The sequence below is a fragment of the Gopherus evgoodei genome, chromosome 11, assembly GCF_007399415.2.
Source record: "Gopherus evgoodei ecotype Sinaloan lineage chromosome 11, rGopEvg1_v1.p, whole genome shotgun sequence".
Taxonomy (NCBI): domain Eukaryota; kingdom Metazoa; phylum Chordata; order Testudines; family Testudinidae; genus Gopherus; species Gopherus evgoodei.
Window position 1 is genome coordinate 20287234 of NC_044332.1, and position 25267 is coordinate 20312500.

At 41.4% G+C, this 25267-nt stretch overlaps 2 protein-coding genes across 2 annotated transcripts in view; both read left to right on the plus strand.

Moving 5' to 3' along the window:
• Positions 1-297: 297 nt before the first annotated feature.
• On the plus strand, positions 298-16303 carry WDR12 (WD repeat domain 12). The gene is made up of 13 exons (XM_030580165.1): positions 298-505; positions 1409-1503; positions 2935-3029; positions 4100-4206; positions 5485-5600; positions 6132-6286; positions 6668-6713; positions 8351-8436; positions 8643-8783; positions 8912-9017; positions 10627-10759; positions 12909-12981; positions 13972-16303. Exons 1-13 carry the CDS (start codon positions 465-467, stop codon positions 14047-14049), a joined length of 1272 nt encoding a protein of 423 aa, XP_030436025.1. The 5' UTR covers positions 298-464; the 3' UTR covers positions 14050-16303.
• A 943-nt stretch (positions 16304-17246) lies between these two features.
• Positions 17247-25267, plus strand: part of ICA1L (islet cell autoantigen 1 like) — a 72496-nt gene continuing 64475 nt past the window's right edge. The window contains exons 1-2 of the mRNA XM_030580555.1: positions 17247-17305; positions 19090-19365. Of these exons, the coding sequence (XP_030436415.1) occupies positions 17247-17305; positions 19090-19365 (335 nt within the window). The remainder of the gene's footprint in view (positions 17306-19089; positions 19366-25267) is intronic.

Here is a 25267-nt window from a genome sequence, read left to right on the forward strand (position 1 = left end):
TCTCGCGCTATGCATGCTGGGATTTGTAGTCCAGGGACACCTCGTTGACTTCCATCCCGTGGGCCGCGCTGCATGCTGGGACTGGTAGTTTCCATGGAGCCTGCCGTAATGAAGGTTGGCGTCTCTGCATTTGCCTCACAGGCTGCAGCATAGCTGCGTGCGCGAGTAGCTCCCATTCTCACCCAGCCAGGAACTGGTGGGTGAGGCGCCCAGAGTGGCTTGACCGGGGCAGCGGCTCCAGGCCCTTAAGAGCAGCCCCCACTAATCGCTGGCGGAATGCTCGATCTGTGCTGCTGCTCTGGGCTGATTGACTGCGGCTCCGAGACACGTGCTCTCTCTGCTTCGCTGGCTGGGGAGAGAGAGCTCAGGGCCGGGTCCTGCCTTCTGTCCTGCACTCCGTGTCAGTCCTCAACGGGGCACAGACGCACACACAGCCCCGGCCCAGCCTCTCCCTCTCCGACCCAATGGCCCAGCTCCAGGCTCGGTTCTTCACCGAGAACCACATGTGAGTCTGGGGTGGCCTAACTGCCCGTGGGGGCGGGAAAGCAAGGGAAGCGCGGACAACGAACGATACTGATGAGTGATGCCTGGCATTGATATAGTCCTGAGCGGTCACACACCATGTGCAGGCCATCAGCGCGGCAGGGTAGGACAGAAGGAGAGCAACTAGGAGAAGGGAAATTGAGGATACTGCTACAGGGTCAAATCTTACTGGGATGGGTGGGTGTTGGTTGGTTGGGGAAGATAGATTTACTTCATCTTTCCTGGGAAACAGCATTTCCCAACAAAACTCAGTAAACTTCTACAAGTTAATTGAAAAGATCTGTGATCAAGATTTACACAGTGGCCCTTATTTTGCTTCCACTGAAGTCAGAGGCATCCTCTCTGATTTTTAGGGGGGAATAGAATCAAGGCCATAATCTAAGTGTTGGCAAATGTTGTAAAGGGTGGGGCTTTAGCAGCTCTTTTAATATTCACTCATTTTCTGTACTTTCCCAGTGCCACTGGCTTCTCTACCAGGTAGATTTCGCTTGGATCTTAGAGATTAATTTGGACACAGTATAGTGTATATTATGAGCTATTGTATTTGTGAATGTTAGAGAGTAGGTTTCAAAAAAGGTGAAGAAAAAAAAAGTTCGTGGTTTTTGCTTGGCTACACACGAGTTGAACTTCAGAAAATATTAGCAAAGTGAGCCTAAACTATACAGTATAATGAGATTAGGATGGGCAGGGTTCTTGAAACAAGTGCAAATAAAGTATGTGTCCATTCAAACTGCAAAGTGATTAAAACCTTCACTTGCAAAAAGAGCTGTATCACAGACTTTTAGATAATGTGCTTATTTTGTACCAATTGAGAAGTGCTGAAACTCACAGCTCAATAAGTCAATTCCTATTTTCTTCCCTCTAGGTATGTAGTAGATGATGTTCCATTCTCTATCCCAGCAGCCTCTGAAATTGCTGATCTCAGTAATATCATCAATAAATTGCTGCAAGCTAAACATGGTATGTATTTGGAAGGTGATTTACCTCTTTTAGAAAAAGGAATACTTAAAAAAAAAAAATGGAAACTTACTAAAGTATTTAGAATCTCTTCATAAGTGTGTAAACTATAGGAGCTTAACATACAAAGGTTCCACTCCTGCAAAGACTTATGAATGTGGGTACATCAAAGCATATAAGACTCATCAAGATTCCTTGGTTAGAAAAACAATTGTTTTCACAGTTGGGCAAAATCCTCCTTTCAAATTTTCACAGAGGATCTTACCTCCCTTATTGTTCTTTCTTGTCTTATAGTATCTATAACAGTTTCTAGGCATCGTACATGATCATTAAAAATATAGCCCTTGATTCTGCACTCAGATCCATGGAGATGGACCTTATACCCACAAAGATGTACGGTACATGTATGCAGTATGGTGCCTATGTTGGCAAAGCTAAGCTGGCATAGACCTCTAGCGTAGAAATAGTTTACACCGAGAGTTTTTATCTCAGTGTAGGAACATCCCCTCCCCAAACTTTAGCTGCATTGGCAGAAGCACTCTTCCGGGTATGGGTTTTTTCACAGTGCTGATTGACATAGCTATGGCAATGTAACTTTTAAGTGTAGACCAAGCCAGAGTTTGGTTGAAGTCATTGGAATCACACACAAGTACGGGTCTACTTGCACAGGACTGATCGCATGAATGATTGGGGGAAATCAAGAGTAAAACCCATAAGCAGTCCTGCCCTTGATAGTTTTTAAAAATAAAAAAGAGACATATTTGTTGTGTCAATCTCACTGTTACTTTGTTTTCACTTTGTCTCTTATCTACCTTTTGTCTGGCTACATAGATTGTAAGCTTTTTGGGGAAGGGACTGTTCCCAGCCCTCCATTCTATTTATACAGTACTTATCACATTGGGGGAAAAAAAGAAATAAAAACAAAATTTTAATCCAGTTGACTGACTAAAACTTTGCAGTGTTATTTGAAACGCACCTGACTCTTTCCCTGGTGAGTAGTTGGGAGGCAAGTTCCAGAGGTTAGTACCTGGACTGTACAACAGAGATGCTCCAGCAGACAGAAATGGAGGTATAACTGGGTCTCAGCCCATGTAAAACTATAAAAGTTGTTCTTAACTTCTCAAATTGCAACTAAAATTGAAGAGGTAACACCTTAGAAGCCTGGAGTCCTGACTACAACCTGGAGTCCTGACACTGTTCATAGAAACTTAGGTGCTGTTTTCCCCAAGGCATCCTTTGGGTCAAGATCTGCCCTCAGTTAAATCTGTGTAATCCCTTTTAGATAAGGGGGTTGCACAGTTGTAACTGGGAGAAGAAGGTGGCCCTTGAATTTATTTTAACTAAATTTAGTTTCAGTTCCTAAAATTTGCTCTTTTTTTCTGGATTGTATAAGTTAAGACTTGAAATTTAAACATTGTTTCTTGTTTGTCTTAGAGAACCACAAATATGTGGAGTTTGATTTCCTTGTCAAGGGCCAGTTCTTGCGTATGTCACTGGTCAAATACATGGAAGCGGAAAACATCTCAACAGTAAGTCATACGCACTTTCTGTGGACCACATTGTAGGATGTTGGGATTTAAAGAGCCCGACCTAGACCATTTAATTAGATACAGATTTTAAATTTGATCTGGTTTACAGTTCTCCATATTCCATGCATTTTTCTCTCTTAGTATTCCTTTGCCTTTCTGATGAAGCCCAAATAATTTCCCTTATTTTCCTCTGAAGACCCTGCATTATTCTTTTGCCCATGGAGGATTCACCAAGACTTGGTTTGGAGCCTGAAAGTGCTCCTAATGATTAGAGTTTGTTATTGAGCAATCTGAGACACTTCCTTCTCCTGTTGTCTGGTTTCATACAGTTCTGGAGGGAGACTGGACCCATTTTGGTCACCCTCAATGTACTTTTGTCTGCTGCTCTGCTAGTCTGTGGTCAGTGGTACTATGTGGGTCAAATGATCTGAAGTATTATAGACACTCCACTACTAAGCATGAGAAGCATAGGGGGGAAAACCTAGAAAAGAAAAGGAATAACACTGTCTTACAATGGAAATCATTTACAGCTACTTTTAAACACTGTATTAGTAATTTGATAAGCCAATAGGTAGCGTTGAACAGTAGTGACATACTTGTACTTAAGGTATCGCTCATTTGCTAAGAGCCCAATCCTGCAAAAACTTAAGCATGTGTGTAAACTTTAATCATGTGAGTGGGCCCATTGACTTCAATAGGACTGCTCACCTAAGTAAAATTACACGCATTCTTAAGTGTTTGCAGCATTTGACCCTTAATTACGAATCTTTGTGCTAGGTCCTGATGCATTGCTACCATCGGCCTTCTGTTCAGTTATGCATATGCTTGCCTGTCAAGGAGTTAGGGCTACCTGAATACCCATTTGCAGTAGCAGCTCAATTTCTAAGGCAGAGTAGAGCTCACACAGTCACGTGGAAGGTAGGGGACTCTGGCTTCTTTAGTTGATATCTTTGTCTTGCCAATTGATACCACTGCTCGGAGTGGTTGGGAATTACTGTACTAGATCATTATGGTTGTTTATTTTAAAAAAAAAAACACACTGATGGGCTTCTTGTCTTCTGAGAGTTTAGGAGGAAGTGGTGGAAATAGAATATGTGGAGAAGTACACAGCACCTCAACCCGAGGAATGCATGTTCCATGACGACTGGATCAGTTCTATTGAAGCTACGGAAGAATGGTATCGCAGACCCACTAAGCCAGTCATAAGTTTCCATCTTGGTTTCTCCCACTGTCTGTAGCTGATTCCATAGTTATTTATTGGTACTTCTCTTGAACAGTTTTCTTCCCATTCCGTATTTCTCTTTTCTTTTAAATTATTTTTCTACCTTTTAAATCAATTGTTTATATGCAGGCCATATACCTGAGAAATTAGCTGAAGTTTGAGCTCCTCCATGCTACCTTGACAGTAACTTTAATCCAAGTAGGAAGGTACCATGCATAAGAGGATAAGATTTGCTCCTAGTATGAGTTAGAACTGATGAGTAGCACTGATGATATCATCTCCTTTAATAAAACAGTAACATCTTGCTGTCTTTTTACATTTATTTCTAATATTTCAATATTTTGTACTTCAAATATTAATTTTAAGTTTACTGTAGTTTCAAAACCCTTATCTGGAGTGCTTTAAAGAAATGTTTACCACCCTACTTATCTTTTTCTACTACAGTAGAACCTTAAAGTTACGAACACCTCAGGAATGGAGGTTGTTTGTAACTCTGAACAAAACATTATGGTTGTTCTTTCAAAAGGTTACAAGGTAACATTGACTTAATACAACTTTGAAACTTTACTAGGAAGAGGAAAAATGCTGCTTCACTTTTTTTTTTTTTTTTAGTAATTTATGTTTAATAGTACTGTACTGTATTTGCTATTTCTTTTTCCATCTCTGCTGGTGCCCGATTTGTGTACTTCTGGTTCCAAATTAGCGGTGTGGTTAACCAATCAGTTTGTAACTCTGGTGTTCATAACTCTGAGGTTCTGCTATAGATATTTCCAGATCTGTTGTTCACTATTGATTATACTGAGACTCCCCAATTTATTAATGGATTGAAAATGCTTTGCTAATCAGTGTAAATAATTTATTATAATTATTTTTCTTTGGTTGGTCTTAAATTCGATATCAGACTTCAGCATTTAATTTACCAGAATGCTCAGTATTCTCACTTCTCTCTCCTGTATACGTTGTCTAGAAATCCACAGCTAATTCATTCCTTAAGAAAGTTTGCTTTGAACCTATTAAAATCTAAATTTTATCCAGTTTTTGCAAACAATTTAAATTTTAATGTTAATTTTTTTATTTCAAAGAGGACTAAGATTTACATAAAGGAGATGTTTTCTTTATTCATGTCTCTCAACTGGTTATCCTTCTTCTAATAGTCTCCAAGTTCCTCATTGAAAAGATCTCCCATGATGCGCCATTGGCTTTAAAGAATGTTTCAATATCTGTATCCCCTAGGATCTTGACTGGCTCTTATGATCAGACCTCTCGAATCTGGTCTTTAGAAGGAAAATCCATCATGACAATTGCTGGGCACACAGAGGTGGTGAAAGATGTCGCATGGGTGAAAAAAGGTCAGTACACCTTATACTGGTTGGGAGTGGGGCTAGAGCAATTTACTGGAAAACATACAGGTTCAGTTGCCAACCTAAAAGTTACAGCTATTGTAAGCACTGCTTGTAAGATATTAGAAATGAAATAATTGAGTAAAATCCCTCATGATAAAATATTTTAAACTCCAGTATTTTCTAATAACTATTTAAATATTCTAAGTTAATCTTCATTAGTATCTGTGCATTTAAATCTGTGATTCACCAGACTCTCGCTAGAACACGTGTCTGTATAGCGTGAATTCACGTGTAACGCAGTTGCAGCCATGGATCCCAAATTTAATTACTTTAATTGCAATTCATTGTAACGCAGTACTGCGAATGGATCCCAAATTTCACGTTCTAGTGAGGGTCCAGTGTATTTACATGAATCTCTTAATTTGTATTGGGTCACTATGTAAATTTTTAAAATCTTTAATTTTGCTTCCTCTAAAAGGATTTTTAGAAGGACTTCCTTAATTGGATTTGTATGTTGGCACTTTCTTCCTTCCTTAGATAGTTTGTCGTGCCTGCTACTCAGTGCCTCTCTGGATCAGACTATCCTGCTGTGGGAGTGGAATGTAGAGAGGAACAAAGTGAAAGCCCTTCACTGCTGTAGAGGACATGCTGGAAGTGTGGACTCTATAGCAGTTGACTGCACAAGAACTAAAGTGAGTTACTTGCAGAAAGAGGTCTGTGTTGAGCTAGTGAGTTGTGGATTCTGTGTTGCTTGTTTATATGTAAAAATCACATTTTTTTGTCCTCTGCATGTGAATTGGTGATACGTTGTCAAGTGCATACAATTTGTATAAACCTGTGTATTAATTGTGGATACCAAAGCACTTGTAAATTGGTGATAGCCTTGCATTTGATATAATGGAAGTAATGTGCTGTATTGAAAAGATACATAAAACCCTTAATATTGCACAAAAAGCTGAAGATCATTTTAGTAGCATAGGCAACATTTTGAGCAAAAAGATGACTTTCTGTGGCTTATGTGAACTAGTTGGATTTTACCTAATCTTTTTAATAAAAAGTTTCTGTTTATCTAGTTCTGCAGTGGCTCTTGGGATAAGATGTTAAAGATCTGGTCTGCAGGTAGGATGAATATTTTATGAATACTTTGCCTGAGATTTTTGGCTGTAACTTAGAGTTTTAAAATTTAATTATCTGGAATGACTGAAACTTCTGAATAGATTTTATTTCAACAATTTAAAATGGGTATTATGTCTTAATTTTCACTTTTGAAGTTTTAATTTTATATATATATATAATATATATATATAGTTACTCAGTTACACCAGAAACTCTTATTTTGACATGTTACCGCTTTTATACATTTTCCATTTGAGAATAAAATGCATGTTCTGTGGGGTTTTTCCCCCCCTTAAATATAGTTGCCTATAGTGGGGCAGAGCAACAAGCTGTCTCAGGCCATCCAGCCTAAGCTGAGGAGGCTGCCAACTCCAGGGATGGGGCTAGTAGCAGGGGGTGGGGAGGTCCAGGCCCACCCTACTCCACCGGATCCTAACCATGGGCCCTGACTATGGCAGAACCTTCCACCGCTGAGTGAGCAGGGATCCCACTGAAACACACTGACCTAGACTCTGGCAACCAAACCGGACTAATGTCTAGTGCCCCAGGGCTACTTCCTACTGTACCTCGATCTCCTGGGGTTCCTCCTTCTCCTCAGGGTACATGGCCAGCGGCAGTCTCAGCACCCCTTTAGAGGCCTCGGCACTGTAGAGCTCCTTCTCGGGCACAGGGCTCAGCAGCAGATGAGGGACATCTGCTCCTTTCTCTGGCTCTCACCAACTGAGCTGCAGAGCCTGCCTTTTAAAGTTCCTGTCCCACCCTTCTGCTTGGGGGTGGGGAGGGCGCGCACGGCTTGCCTGGATCCACCCACCAGGGGATGGGGAGTGGTCCCTCCCCCATAGTCTCTGAGGGAGGCCACGCCTCCTCCTATAGTTGTTTATTATGGTGCAACAATAACTGTGCCAAGATTGTGTTAGAGAGTTAAGTTTTAACAATTTAACTTCTGATTTTTCTGCGGTAATGGACACTATTACTTAAAACAGATTAAAGCCCCCAGTCTGCATTGACATAATGCAGCAGACCTCTGCACAGATTTTAATTACAGGATCATGGCCTAAACTTAAACACTTAGATTTCATGTATAGCTGCCAACAGGGTGTCTTTTTTCCAAATACTATCTACAGATTTTAGCATTCAATAGGCTCGTACAGTTTGTAGTTTTTAATATAGACACTTTAAGAAGTTGTGGACTCTTTTCCTAATCTTCTTTCATAGGCATTGTGACTTAAGGGACAATAAATTGACTAAACTGATCCTGACCTGGTGATATAAAATAACCATACAGTCCTTTGCTAGCCAGTTGGATGCCTCCTTTCAAAATGCCCATTGAAGTTTGTTTATATATAATGTGTAAATTAAAATATAGAGTGATGGATTTGAGTTTTTTTCCATGAAGGAGGGTCTTGTAGAGAAATTCCTCTAGGACGTGGAAGATCTGAGTTAATTTCTTTGTGCCTAAATTCCTCAGTTGTAAAATGGAAATAATAATACTGATCTAATTGACAGGAGTGTTGAGGATTAAATTTATGTTTGTCAGGCAATTGGATACTATGGTGATGGGGCGGGGGGGCATGTAAGTACTTAGCTGGGAATGCATCCCAGACCCTTCTAAACCAAGATGGACTTTCTTTCCATCATAGTGCCTACAGATGAAGAGGATGAAATAGAGGAAGCAGCAAACAGACCAAGGAAGAAGCAGAAAATTGAACAGCTTGGACTAACCAGGGTAAGAAGTGGTCAGGATTTATGTAGAACCTCAGCTGAAAAGCATGGAAATGGAAAATATTTTCCCTTTTTGATAAATATGTGTAGGGGGAAATTTCTGATGAAATATCTGAAAATTAATCTACATACATTTATTTGGTAGAATAATGTTGTTTTTCTACAATAACTAAGCCACTATTTTTCTGATCTTAATATTTTAATTTCTAGACTCCCATTGCAACTCTTTCTGGCCATACTGAAGCCATCTCCTCTGTGCTGTGGCCAGATGCTGAAGAAATTTGTAGTGCATCATGGGATCATACAATTAAAATATGGGATGTGGAGACAGGAGGTCTCCAATCAACTTTGGTGAGATTTCTTTACATGTTGTACATTAAAACTTTTCACCAGATTCCTACTGGTGTAACTCTAGTTCAGTTTGAATTTAGAATTTGTACAAGAGTAGCTGCTAACTTATGACTTCTTTTCTTATGCAGACTGGAAACAAAGTGTTTAATTCTATCTCCTACTCACCACTGTGTCGGCGTCTAGCATCTGGGAGTACTGACAGACACATTAGATTATGGGATCCCCGCACTAAAGGTGAGCAAAAGTGAACGTGTGGGTAACACAAATGACTTCTCAAATTCATAATGTGTGTTGAGAGAAGGGGGTACATTTTAACACATTTCATGAGATACAGACAAATACCAAAGTTTGTGTGTGTAACTGTTTCCTAACTGGGGAGCTAGACCATTTTAGCTAAAAATTAACAGAAGCGGTGCGGATAGGGAAAACTGTATGAACCTGGATCCTTTCCACATTCCATTGCAAAAATGCTCCCATGACTGTGTAAAGTGATGAGAAGCTATCCTCATTCCCTCCCTGCTCTCTGAGTGAGCCTTGTTTCAGCTGACCACAGCAGTAGCTCATTTAATTGGCTATTCTAAGTACTATTGCTTTTTGCCTTTTGAGGCCTGACTTTTTCATTCTTAATAACTTTCACATCCCTCGGGCCACGCTGCTTCCCGCCACCCCATTGGCCCGGAGTGGAGAACCATGGCCAGTGGTAGCCACAATCGGCTGAACATGTGGAGGTGGCAGGTAAAGAAACTGGTCCAGCCTGCCAGGATGCTTACCCTGGCGAGCCGCGTACCAGAGCTTGCCACCCCTTGCCTTAGATCAGGGGTCGGCAACCTTTCAGAAGTGGTGTGCCAAGTCTTCATTTATTCGCTCTAATTTAAGATTTCGCGTGTCGGTAATACATTTTAACCTTTTTAGAAGATCTCTTTCTATAAGTCTATAATATATAACTAAACTATTGTATGTAAAGTAAATAAGGTTTTTAAAATTTTTAAGAAACTTCATTTAAAATTAAATTAAAATGCGGTGCCCTCCCCCCCCCCCCCCCGCTGGACCGCTGGTCAGGACCCGGGCAGTGTGAGTGCCACTGAAAATCAGCTCACGTGCCGCCTTCGGCACGCGTACCATAGGTTGCCTACCCCTGCCTTAGACAGTAACTTGGAAAACAAATCCAATTCTTCTCTTTTAAAGACCTTTCTTTTTTATTGAATTTTGAAAGCTGCCCTGCTAACAGCCTTGAAATCTAAAGTCACTTTTATCAGTGGGTTAAATGCCACTGTTTTGTCAGGGTGCCTAAACCCTGAATAGGGGAGACCATCTGTAGAAGTGGAAAAGTAGCTGATTACATGTAAGGAGTCCAAAGATTGATCAGACAAGTCTGAAATGGCTGCCAATCATTGCAGTTCATGATATTCACTGAGACTATCACACATCATAAACCAGAGAGGAATATCTTTTTAGCCACTACAAACCAGGCCAGATTTGAACCAATAATTTAGAGATAAAAGGCTTCATATCCCATTAATAATCCCTAGAGCCAATTCAGTCACCTTCATCAAAGAAACTCTTTCAACAGTGGAAAATGTACCTCTTTGGTAACAATAAGGTGGCTAGATTTTTGTCTTTTTCTACAGGAGCTTGTGTGCATGCGTGTGTGCCTTTTAATCTCTCATGCTGTCCGATATCCAACCAGTGCATGAAACAATGATGAGCAGGAAGAACTATCCAGCCCCCACCTGTGTTAATCTTGACTGCTTCTCATATACTGGTGGATTTTATAAATATCTTAAACTGACCTGTATACATTTCTGTAAATTGGGGTGGTGAGTTTTCATTTTTTCTGTCCCAGATGGTTCCTTGGTACTCCTCTCTTTGACCTCTCACACTGGCTGGGTGACATCTGTAAAGTGGTCTCCCACACATGAGCAACAGCTAATCTCAGGTTCTCTAGACAACATTGTCAAGATTTGGGACACAAGGAGGTAAATGCCATTCTTTAATATTCACAGGTAGCACTTAAGAGTTTCATGTAACTAGTGACACAACAAAAGTATATGGGGAAGTTTAAATGGAGACTCCAACTACATTTCTGGAATGGAGATTAGATACACCTAATAGATGAGCGAGAAATGCACTCGTCTTCTGCCAGCAGCTCTGTGGCTGGACATTGAAATCAACTGCATTGACCTTCCCAACCCAGATTTCTGTGGCAATTCTGCATTGATGATGTGGAAAGAGGTTTCATTAGTAATCTTGCTAGTGAGTTTAATTTTTTTTTTTTTTTAAATCTTAGTTATGCTAGCAAGATTTTTAGGAGTATCTGTGCTCCAGAAGGAGCCTAATGTGTGTAGTTTGATTTGCTCGCCATTGTGGACATTTCATAACACGTAACTGCAAGGAAAGGAGTAGTTTGTGTCTGAAACAGATACTTGCAAAAGCAAGAGGTCTAGGTCAGTGGTTCTCAAGCAGGGGTCCATGTACCCCTGGGGATATGCGAGGTCTTCCAGGAGGTACATCAACTCATCTAGATATTTGCCTAGTTTTACAACAGGCTACATAAAAAGCACTAGCAAAATCAGAACAAACTAAAATTTCATACAGACAGTGACTTGTTTATACTGCTCTATATACTATACATTGAAATGTAAGTATAATATTTGTATTTCAATCAATTTATTTTACAATTATGATAAAAATGAGAAAGTAAGAAGTTTTTCAGTAATAGTGTGCTATGATTTGTATTTTTATGTCTGATTTTGTAAGCAAGTAGTTTAAGGTAGGTGAAACTTGGGCGTACTCAAGACAAATCAGACTCCTGAGAGGGTTACATTAGTCTGGAAAGGTTGAGAACCACTAGTCTAAGTCAAACAACATCTGACTTGAAAGGGGTAATGGTACAGAAGAACAATTGGTCTAGGGTTCAATTGCATAATCGAGGCTTTTATAATAAACTGTGTACCTAGTTTTTACCTGCCTGCAACTTGTTTAATGAGATTAGTATTTTTGATTTTTTCCTATGCTGAACATGGCAGGAGTAGAGCTCAAAACTCACGTGAGCTTCTGGGGGAAGTGTTTGGACTTCATAGACTTGTGGATATCTGCACACTTTCACAACAATAGGTCCCACAAGACTTCCCAAACACAAAAATGGTGCCCTACTCACCAGTAGCCATCTGGAGTAGTCAGCTGCCACAGAGGAGTCACCACTCTTTTTTCCCCACACTGAATAGAGCTTTCATCCTGTTGGTTTGGTGCTGCAGTGTTAAGCCTAGCTCACTACAGAAGTACACTGAATTGTTTCCTCTATTCTGAGTTTGCACCTACTGCTTCTGATGCCACACCTTGAACAACTTTCTCTCATCAGTCCATGATCCTGGTCAGGATCCAAAAATTGCATTCCCCGAGTGAATATAATCCTCAGATACTGCATAAAAGCTAGCTACTCCAGGGTGGGGGCACCAAAGATTTTGTCAGTAGGTACTGGGCTCTGATTTTGTTGCTCTGGAGGTGCTCTCCGAACATTCTCCATGGCCTTGCCTCAGATGCTTTGCAACTGCTCTTCATTAGCCTCATCAGAATCCTTTCTTATTGAGTAAGAAACGAGAGCTAAGTGTTCACCCCTGGTTTCCATTTTGTGAAAAGGAGTAGGAAATGGCACTGCTACCCAAAGCCTTATGGGAGCTTGACCTCTTATTCCATAATTCCTCTGGGCTCCCAGAAGGCCCTTCAAAATTTCCAACAAGGCACTGCTCCAGAGCGTACCCAAAACACAGTGCAACTTTCTTATGGTGTAATATAGTACAAGTGTGCATGTGGGCTAAAAGAGCATGTCTTGCGTAGACATCCTGCACCACTGATGCTATCTGACCAATGATCCACTTACCTAGTATAGACACAATCGTATAGAAATACATGATAGAATCAGGAACAACTGTTGTCTGAATTCAGTGATTGGGAAGACCAGCGTATCGCTTAATTCTGTTCTTCCTCAAGAATTATAGTGGTAGAAGTATGGTTTTTGAGTGTTACAAGATTATAGTGTGATCAAACCCAGAATTTTCTAGGAGTGAAAACTTTGTATATAATTTTACTTAATTTATGATTTATAACTCTAAATGTCTATCTTATCAGTTGCAAGGCCCCTCTTTATGATTTGGCTGCGCATGAAGACAAGGTTTTGTGTGTGGAATGGACAGAAGCAGGGGTAAGAACTTGAGGAACAGAATTCTATTCCTTAAATGTGTGTGTTTTGGATGGGAAGGGGACTGATGATGGTATTGATGTTCTCTAGTTTAGAGTTAAACATCAGTGAACTTTTTACTATTGGATATCTCCTGTTGGTGTGTGTGGATCATATTCTCCCTTTTGCTTGTATGGCATAGAGGAGACCGGAAAGCCTTAATCATAACGTGATGGGTTAGGGTGGACTCTCCATAGGGGAAAATGGAGGAGACCAGAAGGCCTTAATCATAACGTGATGGGTTAGGGTGGACTCTCCATAGGGGAAAAGTGGTTATTAGGCATCCTTACCAGATGGCCAACCCCACCCCCGCCGTCCATGGGGATTATATGAAAGCTCTGCACCATAGCATATGGGGGACACAATCAAGGAAGAGTGGACGTCAGAACAGCCACTCAAGGTGGCATATTTCTTTCTCTGGACATGGGAACTTATGATGAAAATTACTCCTGTGCTCCTCTAAGCAGCATTTTCTTCTCTGTGGCATTAGACTATGGAGGTAGCATGCACAGGCAGCTGGACCTAGCAAAGGTATGCTGCCACTTCTTTATGGTGTGGGCAGGAGCATGTTTACTTTGGGGCCCAGCTGCATGTATCTAAGCACATCATAGGTTTTGGAGATCCCAACTCTACAGTCCTAGGCGCCCTACCTGTTAGACCAGTGAAAGCCTTAGACATTTTCACATAAGCTTTACCTTCCCCTAATTTTTTTTTGTAGGAGGGTAAGATATAGGGCTGTATTTCTGAATGTGAACCAATTAAAATGGACTATGGGGTTCACATCACCATTGTTTGTTATTCCTGACATTTAGCTCTTCAGAGGAAGAACGGAATCAGACTGCTGAGGAATAATTTTAAATATTTATTCGGCTCATATGTGTTGCCCAGGGACAAAAATTGTGTGGATATTTACTTGGTTTGACAGTGAGCATAACTTGTTTTTCCCCATTACAGTTGCTGTTGAGTGGAGGGGCAGACAACAAGCTATATTCCTATAGATATTCAGCAACAGCCTCTGATGTTGGAGCATGAAAATGAATGGCAAGATTTTAGAGGCTACTTTCCAGTAGCCCTAACCTGCTGGAAGATTTTAGATAACATACAGTTCAGCATCTGAAGAAAACAGCCTCCTAGAAAAACTGTCTGCTTCTACTTTGTACTGGAAAGCAGCCCTTTCTGGTTTTTGTATTATAGCAACATGTATATGTATTTATAACAGAAAGACAGAACCACCAAGCAACCTCACACTTATCTGGTCTGATATTGAAATCAAACATTTGCCCCTTTTCTCTCATAAGGACTATATAAAGAACATTGGAGTTTACTTTTAATAAAGTGTTACTGAGATTGCTAGACAAATTACTCACTAGACTAAATTATTTTGTATTAATTCACATTCTCTTTTTTATAAAGCTTTTATCTATAACGTTCAGTATATTATGGTCTGAGCTCAAGTAGGTACTTGAGTTACAGAATTTCCAGTTGCTTCAGGGGGGGCTGAAAGTGCTTATTAGCTCAAGATTCACCCCTCACCCCTGAACAATGTCTGATCCTGCTTCCACTGAAATAAATGGAATTAGGATAAGGTCCTTAATAGGGTTGTGATGCAAATTATGTCACCATTATAGTTTCAAGGTGTGCTCTATTGATTTTATTGGCAAATGGAATATTTTGGTTCCTGTCATTCATAAGTTAAAGTGGTGTAAATGTGCACTGTAAAAAAAATTATTGGCTGATATTGAAAAAAAAATGCTATACAGTAATGCATTAATGGAATATCCACCTGCAAAGGAAACCCTTATTGTGCAGTATAGGGTGCCTCGTCCAAACTGAAGCTCTTCGTACCCATTGGCAAAAAGACTGTAGACAAAGCAATGTTTTATCAGATCCATTTATTGTAACTGTCCGTTCTGAGCTGGATACCCCAAGGAGTTCTATATATGATTTTTTTTCTCTTACCCTCCCCCACATGAAATTAGTAAATCATCTTAATATGGTCTCTTCTGAGTAATATTTCCTATTAAATAATAAGGGTTCAACATGTGTGGCAATTACCTGAGAATCTCAGTACTAGAACACATTCTTCTTTAACAAAGAGCAAGTTAAGTGCTCAGATCTCTCTCAGTATATTTTCACATCAGCAAATAACTTGCATCGGAGAATTTTCTTTACAATTTAGTAGAAGCAATCTGTGCATTTAGCTTGGTTCAGGATGTGGCATTTAATGCACAATCAGCTTTATTTTAGAGGATGTAGATCAACAATTCACCTGTTTTCTAGGGGGGGAGGAAAACACAGAAATTTCACAAGGCTTCAATCTTGTATCAAAATAGTTAGACATCCATGGGGACTCACTTTCTCCCATAGTGGTACTGTTTTCATTACAAGCTCTAGTGGAAGAGCTCTGCCCCATTAAATAGTATACAAATAGTTCAGGGTATCAAAGGAACTAATCATTCCTAAACTACACATTCTTGTTATAAACCAACCCCAAACATTTAAAGCCTGAGTGTTTTTGCATTTTTTTAAAATAATGATATAGGTCTTGGTTTTCAATAAGATTAATAGTTTTACAACATAGTTAAGTCACAGGCTAAGAATAAGAATAATATGGCAAACTTTCATTGAGGACTGCAAAAATCTGACTGCGTGTGCTTCAGGAAATACCCATGTAAAGACTTCAGATTTGTTCCAAGAGTCTCTGACAGCAATAAAAGATACTAAAATAATGAAGCAAAAACCATTTATGAATTATTAAAAGGGCCTAGAATTTAGTTTTGTTGGTTTAATTTTTTTTTTAAAGAATGTAAAAAATGTGGTATTTTTGTGCCTAGACATGTAATCCTTAGGCAAAACTGACTTGTAGAGGGGGGTCTTGACTGAATAAAGACTGATGGAGTGGCCTTTTAGTTGATGGAGGGGGTTCAGAGATCAGTTTGCTCTCCTTATCCTTTTAGAGTATTCCAAAGGCCATTTCGAGGTTTGTAATTTACATTCTTGCCTAGTCTTTATAAAAGTAACAGGGAAAAATTCTATTTTCTGATTTATTTATTTTTAACTTGGAAGAAAAAAAAAGGTCCATGGTTTTAATGTATAGTGACAAGGATATCTAAACTTTCATTCTGATATGAATGATTAAATAATGTTCCAAAGGTTAAAATATACATTTTAATTGTAAAGAAAAAAAAAAATCTCATTCACACAACCATTGTTACTGTGTTTTAATCAAAGATGCTGCTTAACTGTGTTCTCCACCAGCAGCCAGTTTAAAAAAATGGGTACATCAGTCAGTGAGTATTATTTCTCTGAATTACCAGTGTGTGAATGACCTATAGTTCTAGTTTCCACTTATTTTTGTAGCTTTGACAGACAAAATAAGTAGTACAGGTTATACACACGAGTTGTTCTTTTAAGATTAATGAATGCCCATAAATAAATACATAATCTTGCCTTCCTCCTCCCCACATCCCCCAGGAGAACTCATGTTTTAACACTCAGTCTCATAGGCTTGGGCACCTTTCTAATTGTTTCTGCTGTTGGACTTCCCCTTTAATACTAGAACTCAGAGTGAGCTGCTGATACACCACTTTTGTATTTCTTTCTAGTTATCCCTGTTGTCAAACTTGTCCTCTGTTCAGAACAGTATGAGGCTATTGTAAATGCATCTTCAGAATTCTGCTCTGCCTACAAATTTTCCCTGGGAGCAGGTATCAAGGCTGATGTTTAAAGAAACAAACTAAAAGAAATCCAACAGCCAGTACTGGTAGAACCATATCCATGATTGCAAGCTCTGCATTCTTCCAGCATAAGAGAATTGTGACATGTTTCAGACGAGTCAAAATTTTGTGTCTGCTACAGTTGCATCAGTGGAATGACCAGCTGAAGTTTTAAGTAATTATCAAATATTGTATCAATCCAAAAAAGGCCACTTGAAATGACAGTATTATGATCCATTGTGTTTAGTGTAAGTGGTCACTTTTGGATTACGCACAGGCTGTAGTTCAAAAGGTTCACGTTTTTTTTTTAATTTAGAGAAGCACTATAACTTGCCCAACGTTATAAAATGATACCAGATGTTACACAATACAAGATTACATCAGTATCTCCCCTGCTCTCTACTCAGTTTACATTCAGAGTCTATCTAGAGATTAAATAAAATTGTTTAACTGGCCTTGAAAATGTTTTATAGATTCTGTTCAGGTCCTAGGCTCTAATTTACAAAGGTCTTAATGAAGCAGTTTTTCCAAGAGTACGTGTGTTTACCTCTTTCATCATACCAATTTGAATGGTCAGTATGAGCTGATTTTAAAATAGGGGACAAATAGTGAATGAATTCTTGGAACACAATGAAAATTCTCTAGAACCAAGGATGCTTGGGTATCCCATCTGAAGATGATTCTACTTCTTACCAATATATTTTTGCATATTTTTCTTGTACAGTTTTATGTGTCCTAACTATACAGGCAGACCAAGGAACTATATAAATAGACTGGGAAATAGTGCGTTTCTTTAACAATAAGGTGAATGACAAGTGATCATATTGCAGCATTTACTCATTTTTGCCTGAGTGAGGACTAGGATTTGCAATTAAAAGTGCCTTTTAACTTTTGGATAGGAAAGACGTGCCATGTCAGATTTTTACTTTGTTCCTGTTTAAGTTTAAAATAATTTCATTTTTTCTACACCTTGTCTAATCAATAGCCTGCTTGTGAGTTTATTTTTTGAAGTTGGCATTAAAAAAAAAATTCTAGTGCTGATTGATTTCCTTTTAAGCCCTGATCCTGCACATTATTGTACATAAGCACAGGGTCTGGCCATGGAAACTTGCAGGATTGGGGCTGTAGTGTGGAATAAATCAATAGTTTGAGAATACTGGACTGGATTTATGACAATTCCACAAAGATATTCAACTATGTTTCACTGCTGTGAGGACAGAATTGTATAACTAACTATTCTTTCACCAGTCTTGTGCTCTAAGAATCACAATTTTGGTCAATCTCTTAACTGAAAAGTCTTTATAATTGTTTTTCATTTTTCTTATACATTTTATTTACATTGAAAACTTTAAGCAATTAGCAAAGGTTTGCTAGCAGAAGCTGTGTCTTAGTATACATCAAATAATACTGTACTGGACAGTATAGAGCAATATTTTAAAGCAGTTATTTAAGACAAGAGGTGCCTACTTAGTTTTTGGCACAGAGCAATACTTAAGTTTTGTGTTCATTTTCTTTTCCCATTTGACTTTCCTTGTTTCTCTTTTTACCTCAGAGGTACATCTTTCACTCTGGATGATTTTTGTTGAATGCAGGGAGAACAGTAGTCTCAGCAGGATTTCCTCCTCTCCCCACCCCATTTTAAATGTCTTGTTTTCAGAGCTCCCTCAACTGGAACACAATTAAATATATGGGAAAAAATGTGAAATTTTAAATGTCACTGGAATACACAGTAAAATCTGACTACATCTATTACCTTTGGAGCTGGTCACCATCTTGAGAATTAAACAGGGCCATAAGTAGTCCATAGGATTTGGAATAACAGTGGAGATGACTTTCTCAGAACAAAATTACTTCCAGGTTAGCTTTCCATCAGACATCGCTGCTCTGGCCTGTGCTATTAGCTCTCACTTTTATGCCTCTATAGGAGACAAGGAGAAAAACCTGAATCATACCTATCCCCATCCCCATCCTTGGCTGGTTGACACTGTTAGGCAATGCCATGTCTAGTTTAGAGTGGAAGTTTAAAAAGGGCAGAGCTCATGTCTTCTTACTTGCCTGTAAAGCCCCCTGTACCTTTGGGCAAACAACCACCACTAGAAGAGAACATGACACCAGCTAAGGATGGATTAAATATTTGAGGGCACATGCACCCTTTCACCCCACAGTAGGTCACGCACCCATTATTCATAAAGGTACCACTGAAATGCGGCCACCTCTGGGTGTCAGGGCAGCAACCAGACAGCACAAAGTGGGGTGCGGAGGGGGGCCTAAGGAATGGGATGTAGGGCCTGCTGGCCCCGGGCAGAGCCAGGTGCTCTGCAGGTTGGGGTCACCGATGCCCCCCGTTCCCTACCAGCCCGTGTCAGTCCGGCGGGGCGGGGCAGGACGGCAGTACAACCCCCAGCCGCCACTTGAACCGCCCCGCCCTGACAGACAGTCCCTACCGGGCTCGAGGGCTCGGAGGCGGGGCTGCGCGCCTGGTCCCAGGGACTCTCCACAGCCGGCCGGCACCCGGTCCAGGGCGGCCCGCGGCTCCCCCTACAACGCTGGGTGGGGGCCAACGGGCCGGAACCGTCAGCGGCCCCGGCTGCTTTGGGGACTCCTGGCACTGGCCCCCGGAGGCTGCATGGCGGTGAGTGACTGGCCGTGGCCGTGGCCGGGTTGGGCAGGTGGAGACGGCTCCCTGCCCCTAACGTCACCTGACCGTAAACCTACTGCCCCTCCACAGGGCTCCCGCATCCCAGCGGGTCCCCCCCACGCTGCCCGTTATCCTCCACACGCTCAGAGCCGCCCTGCCCGTTATCCTCCACACGCTCACAGCCGCGCCCCCCACGCTGCCCGTTATCCTCCACACACACAGAGCCGCGCCCCCCGTTATCCTCCACACGCTCAGAGCCGCGCCCCCCACGCTGCCCGTTATCCTCCACACACACAGAGCCGCGCCCCCCGTTATCCTCCACACACACAGAGCCGCGCCCCGCCCCCGCTGCCCATTATCCTCCACACACACAGAGCACACACCCCCGTTATCCTCCACACACACAGAGCCGCACCCCCACTTATCCTCCACACACACAGAGCACACACCCCGTTATCCTCCACACACTCAGAGCCGCACCCCCACTTATCCTCCACACACACAGAGCACACACCCCCGTTATCCTCCACACACTCAGAGCTGCACCCCCACTTATCCTCCACACACACAGAGCACACCCCCCGTTATCCTCCACACACTCAGAGCCGCGCCCCGCCCCCGCTGCCCATTATCCTCCACACACTCAGAGCCGCACCCCCACTTATCCTCCACACACACAGAGCCGCACCCCCACTTATCCTCCATACACACAGAGCACACACCCCCGTTATCCTCCACACACTCAGAGCCGCGCCCTGCCCCCGCTGCCCATTATCCTCCACACACACAGAGCACACACCCCTGTTATCCTCCACACACTCAGAGCCGCACCCCCACTTATCCTCCACACTCACAGAGCACGCGCTCCCCACCCATTACCGCCTTCCCCACCCACTGCCTGCCCCATAAATGCCAGTTACTGCTCCCCCATCTCCCTCAATGACACTTACTGCATCCCCAAAAAACTTAGTAGCCCCACAGCATTCCCCCTCAATGCCAGTTCATGCCTCTGGCATCCGGGCACCTCATCACTACCAGTTACTGCTCCCTCAACACATAGCACCACATCACTGTCAGTTACTACCAGGCATGCCTCTTACTGGTCTCAGCAACTTTTTCTTCTCCTGGCTACCAGGGCCTTTCCACCCCAAATTTCCATGGAGGCCCTTATTGCAGGGCTTAAAATGTGATTTCATTTCCATTGGTTCCTGGGGATGCTGCTTGGCATCCCTCTCATTTGAACAACATTTAACACGTCTTCAGACTACTGATCAGATATCAACTACTGCTACTAACATTTCTACAGCATCTACAGATCCCAATCAGACTGGAGACCTAGTGTGCTGGGTCTGTACTAACAGGTATGAAGACATTATGGGTATGTCTACACTGCAGTATAAACCCCAGGTTTGGACTCAGACTTAAGCCTAGCCTTTCCCCCTGCACCATGCATCTACACACAAATCATGCTAATCCAAGGCTCAGCAGCAACATTTTGGATTACACTAAGAAATCTGGGGTATGGGTGGCTGGACTCAGGCTTGCTTAATACCATGTAGACACTGGAACCTCACATTGAGACATAGCATTCAACAATTCCTAAGGTGGAGCTACAAATGACTGTCACCAGTCAAGCCCTAGGTTAACACGCCCAGGACTGCTAACTCAAGTTCTAACAACCCGTGGCTTACATTCAGTGTAGACATACCCTATCCCTCTACTCCAGACTTTACAACCTAATTAGCCCAGCTCAGAGGCATACAATCCCAAATAGGCTTTTAGACTAGTCTCAGATTTGGATTTCTAAAGCCTACTTCCAAAATCTCACAATTAGTGGAAGTGCTTTGGCAAGACAGTTCTTCCTTCCTGCTAATGTCCAGCTTCACTTTTAAAGTTAAGTTTGGTGTCGATCATTTTTTAAATGGCAAAGAGAAACCCAAGGTTTGGGGCAGAAGGGAAGCAGGTGAGATTAAAAGAGAAGACAAGCTCAGGCTTTTCAGTTTCCTCCATGTAGGCAAGTTAGCTCCTGCAGCATTATCCCAATTTCATAGGTAAGGAAACTGAAGCACAGGGGTTCAGTGACTTGCTCATGGCCACAGAGGAAGTCTGTTCAAGCCAACATCAGAAGCAAAAGTGTCTCCGACTCCTATGTTCTGAATCCATTTCTATCTTTGTCCCATATGAGGATTTTGGGATTAGAAGAGGAATAGCATCTGTTGTGGAAAAGATGCTGGGGCAGGTTTTTTTGTTTCATTAAATCCCATGGGGTAGTGATGTTAACGGCAGCTCAGGAGCATTGAATTCTCTCATTTATACAACCACCTGTGGTGGTTAGTCGCATTTAAAAAGGCAGCAAGTAGGAATGTTAGTACACTATCTCTAGGCCCTATGAACCTGATTTCTGGGCATGGGAGAAGAAACAAGGTTTCTATGTGGCTGTGTAGTTTTAGTAGAATAGGAGTAGGCTGTGTAATGCAGAAAATAAAAGTTACCTTTAATCAGAAGGTTGAAAAGGACACCAAGTTACACTCAACAGCACTAATGCAGATATTCACAAATTTCACCATATAAAAAGCCATTTTTTATAGGGAGTATTTTCTTTGAAATTCTAAGACTTGTTAAAATATATAGATGTCAAAAGTGGTTTTGTGAGAACATAGTCTTGTTATTAGAGAGAGCTGGTCAAGCTTTTAGTTTAATCAGCTGATGTCCACCCCAGGTCCTTATTGAAAGAAATGAGACTCAGTTTTAGTTTCTGTTTGCTTCTTAAACAAACTAAAATAAAATCAAGAAAACTTATCACTAAAGCTAAGCTATTAATAATACTAGACTAAAACCAAAACATTGCATCAAAAGCAACAAATAAAATGTCAAGTTAGTCTCAATAGTGTACTGGAGTTAAATCCTCAAATTAATACAATTATAATCAATCCTCATAAATTCTAAAAAGGTGACTGCCCATTTGATTAAGAGTCCCAACTAAAGAGTTTCACCCAAATCAATCAAATCCATTATGTGAATTTAGTATTAAGTTACTTAAGCAAAACCACTTTATTTAATGTCTAAATGCGATAATAAAGCTTCCTTTTCAAACTTCAATTCTTATGTGGTAGCTCACTCTCCTCCCACCCCACCAGAGATATAATTTAAAGTCTAACAGAACACTCTTAAAACAGACGTTTGCCAAAAGTTATAGATGACAATCTTAAGTTTCTCAGGACTTTTAAGCACTTTTGATTGTCTTTGATACAATGTTTGGGGCTATTAAAACCCAGGGAAATTTTCTTTCTGGTGCATTCTCTATGTGAGCTTTTGGATGTTTTCACACACATGGATTTCAATTGGAATTCAATTTCAATTCACACAATTGCTTTCACATCCTAAAACTAAAGTAAGAAGGCTGTTACATCTCACAGATAATGAAAAATAGAAAATGGAAAAATAAGATACTTAAAATTTGTAGGCATTCACAAATTCTTCAGTTCTCACAGTTTTCTGGACTCTCATGGAGTAGGTCTGGAACTGCAGTCAGGGAGCTAGACTGTGATGTTCTGCTGGCACAGTGCTTCTAATTAGCAGGCCTTATTTAGGGGCATGGAAAGACTGGTCAAATATTGGCATAGACTGTTAATTGATGTTACTTCCTCTCTCTACGGTGATCAGTCTTGATGATTCTGGAACATCAGTCTTCCATCAAAGAGCTTGTTGACCTGAAAGGTGAGGTCTCTCAGCCTTACTCTGATTCTTATGATTTACGAGTTTCCCTTGGTCCACCTTGCATCTCCTTCCTCCAAGGTCTTTGGACAGATCAGATGCAAGGCTTATTATGAAGCCATACAACTCAATCTAATTAAGTTTGAATTAAGCCATTATTAGCAAATGTCAACTTGGAAAAGGCCTTTTTAACCCAGCAGTTTTAAAAATATTTGGTATTTTCAATATCACAGTAACTACTGGTCTGTAGTTCCCCCAAAATATGAAAAATTATGACACATAAAACCCACTTTTGAGGAAGCTAGCATGGTCTTATCTGAGTCCACTGTCTTAAAAAGTCACCAGTTATCAGAAAATTCAATATAAAACTCTTATAAAAATAACTAATGAGAAAACCCTTAACACAACAAAGCCAGTTCCTCAAACATTCATTCATCCATCACCAAATGAAAAATAATCCAGACTGATAATCCTAGTGAGGAGGGCTTTAAACTAGGTTCGCTGGCGGAAGGAGACCAAAGCCCTGAGGTAAGTGAGGAAGTGGGATACTGGGAGGAAGCATGAGCAGGAGAGCGCAAGAGGGGAAGACTCCTGTCTCATTCTGAGAAAGCAGGACGATCAGTGAGTTATCTTAAGTGCCTATACACAAATGCAAAAAGTCTGGGAAACAAGCATGGAGAACTGGAAGTCCTGGCACCATCAAGGAACTATGATGTGATTGGAATAACAAAGACTTGGTGAGATAACTGACATGACTGGAGTACTGTCATGGATGGATACAGGGCCGGCTCCAGGCACCAGCTGAGCAAGCAGGTGCTTGGGGCGGTCAAGGGGAAGGGGCGGCACATTGGGCTCTTCGGCGGCAGGTCTCCCGGTCCCTCTCAGAGGGAAGAACCTGCTGCGGAATTGCCACCGAAGAAGAAAGCAGCACGGTGGAAGTGCCACCGATCACAACTTTTTTTTTCCCTTCCCTGCTGATTAGGGTAGCAAAAACCCTAGATGTATATAAACTGTTCAGGAAAGAGAGGCAGGGCAGACGAGCTGGGGGAGTTGCATTGTATGTAAGAGAGCAGTATGACTGCTCAGAGCTCTGGTATGAAGCTGCAGAAAAACCTGAGACTTTCTGGATTAAGTTTAGAAGCGTGAGCAGCAAGGGTGATGTCGTGGTGGGAGTCTGCTATAGACTACCAGACTAGGTGGATGAGGTGGACGAGGCTTTATTCCGGCAACTAACAGAAGTTACTAGATCGCAGGCCCTGATTCTCTTGGGAGACTTTAATCACCCTGATACCTGCTGGGAGAGCAATACAGTGGTGCACAGACAATCCAGGAAGTTTTTGGAAAGTGTAGGGGACAATTTCCTGGTGCAAGTGTTGGAGGAACCAGCTAGGGGCAGAGCTCTTCTTGACCTGCTGCGCACAAACCAGAAAGAATTAATAGGGGAAGCAAAAGTGGATGGGAACCTGGGAGGCAGTGACCATGAGATAGTCGAGTTCAGGATCCTGACACAAGGAAGAAAGGAGAGCAGCAGAATAGGACCCCAGACTTCAGAAAAGCAGACTTTGACTCCCTGAGGGAACTGATGGGCAGGATGCCCTGGGAGAGTAACATGAAGGGGAAAGGAGTCCAGGAGAACTGGCTGTATTTTAAAGAATCCTTATTGAGGTTGCATGAACAAACCATCCCTATGTGTAGTAAAAATAGAAAAAGCAGACGACCAGCTTGGCTTAACAGTGAAATCCTTGCTGATCTTAAACACAAAAAAGAAGCTTACAAGAAGTGGAAGATTGGACAAATGACTAGGGAAGAGTATAAAAATATTGCTCAGGTATTCAGGAGTGAAATCAGGAAGGCCAAATCACACTTGGAGTTGCAGCTAGCAAGAGATGTTAAGAGTAACAAGAAGGGTTTCTTCAGGTATGTTAGCAACAAGAAGAAAGTCAAGGAAAGTGTGGGCCCCTTACTGAATGAGGGAGGCATCCTAGTGACAGAGGATGTGGAAAAAGTTAATGTACTCAATGCTTTTTTTTGCCTCTGTCTTCACGAACAAGGTTAGCTCTCAGACTGCTGCACTGGGCAGCAGAGAATGGGGAGGAGATGACCAGCCCTCTGTGGAGAAAGAAGTGGTTTGGGACTGTTTAGGAAAGCTGGAAGAGCACAAATCCATGGGGTTGGATGCACT

Bases quoted from the DNA above. Each gene is read 5' to 3' on its own strand.
- WDR12 (XM_030580165.1), top strand. From the start codon at position 465: ATGGCCCAGCTCCAGGCTCGGTTCTTCACCGAGAACCACAT. The intron at 4,207-5,484 runs GTATCGCAGACC...TGTATCCCCTAG, and splicing joins ATTGAAGCTACGGAAGAATG to GATCTTGACTGGCTCTTATG. The intron at 5,601-6,131 runs GTCAGTACACCT...TTCCTTCCTTAG, and splicing joins TGTCGCATGGGTGAAAAAAG to ATAGTTTGTCGTGCCTGCTA.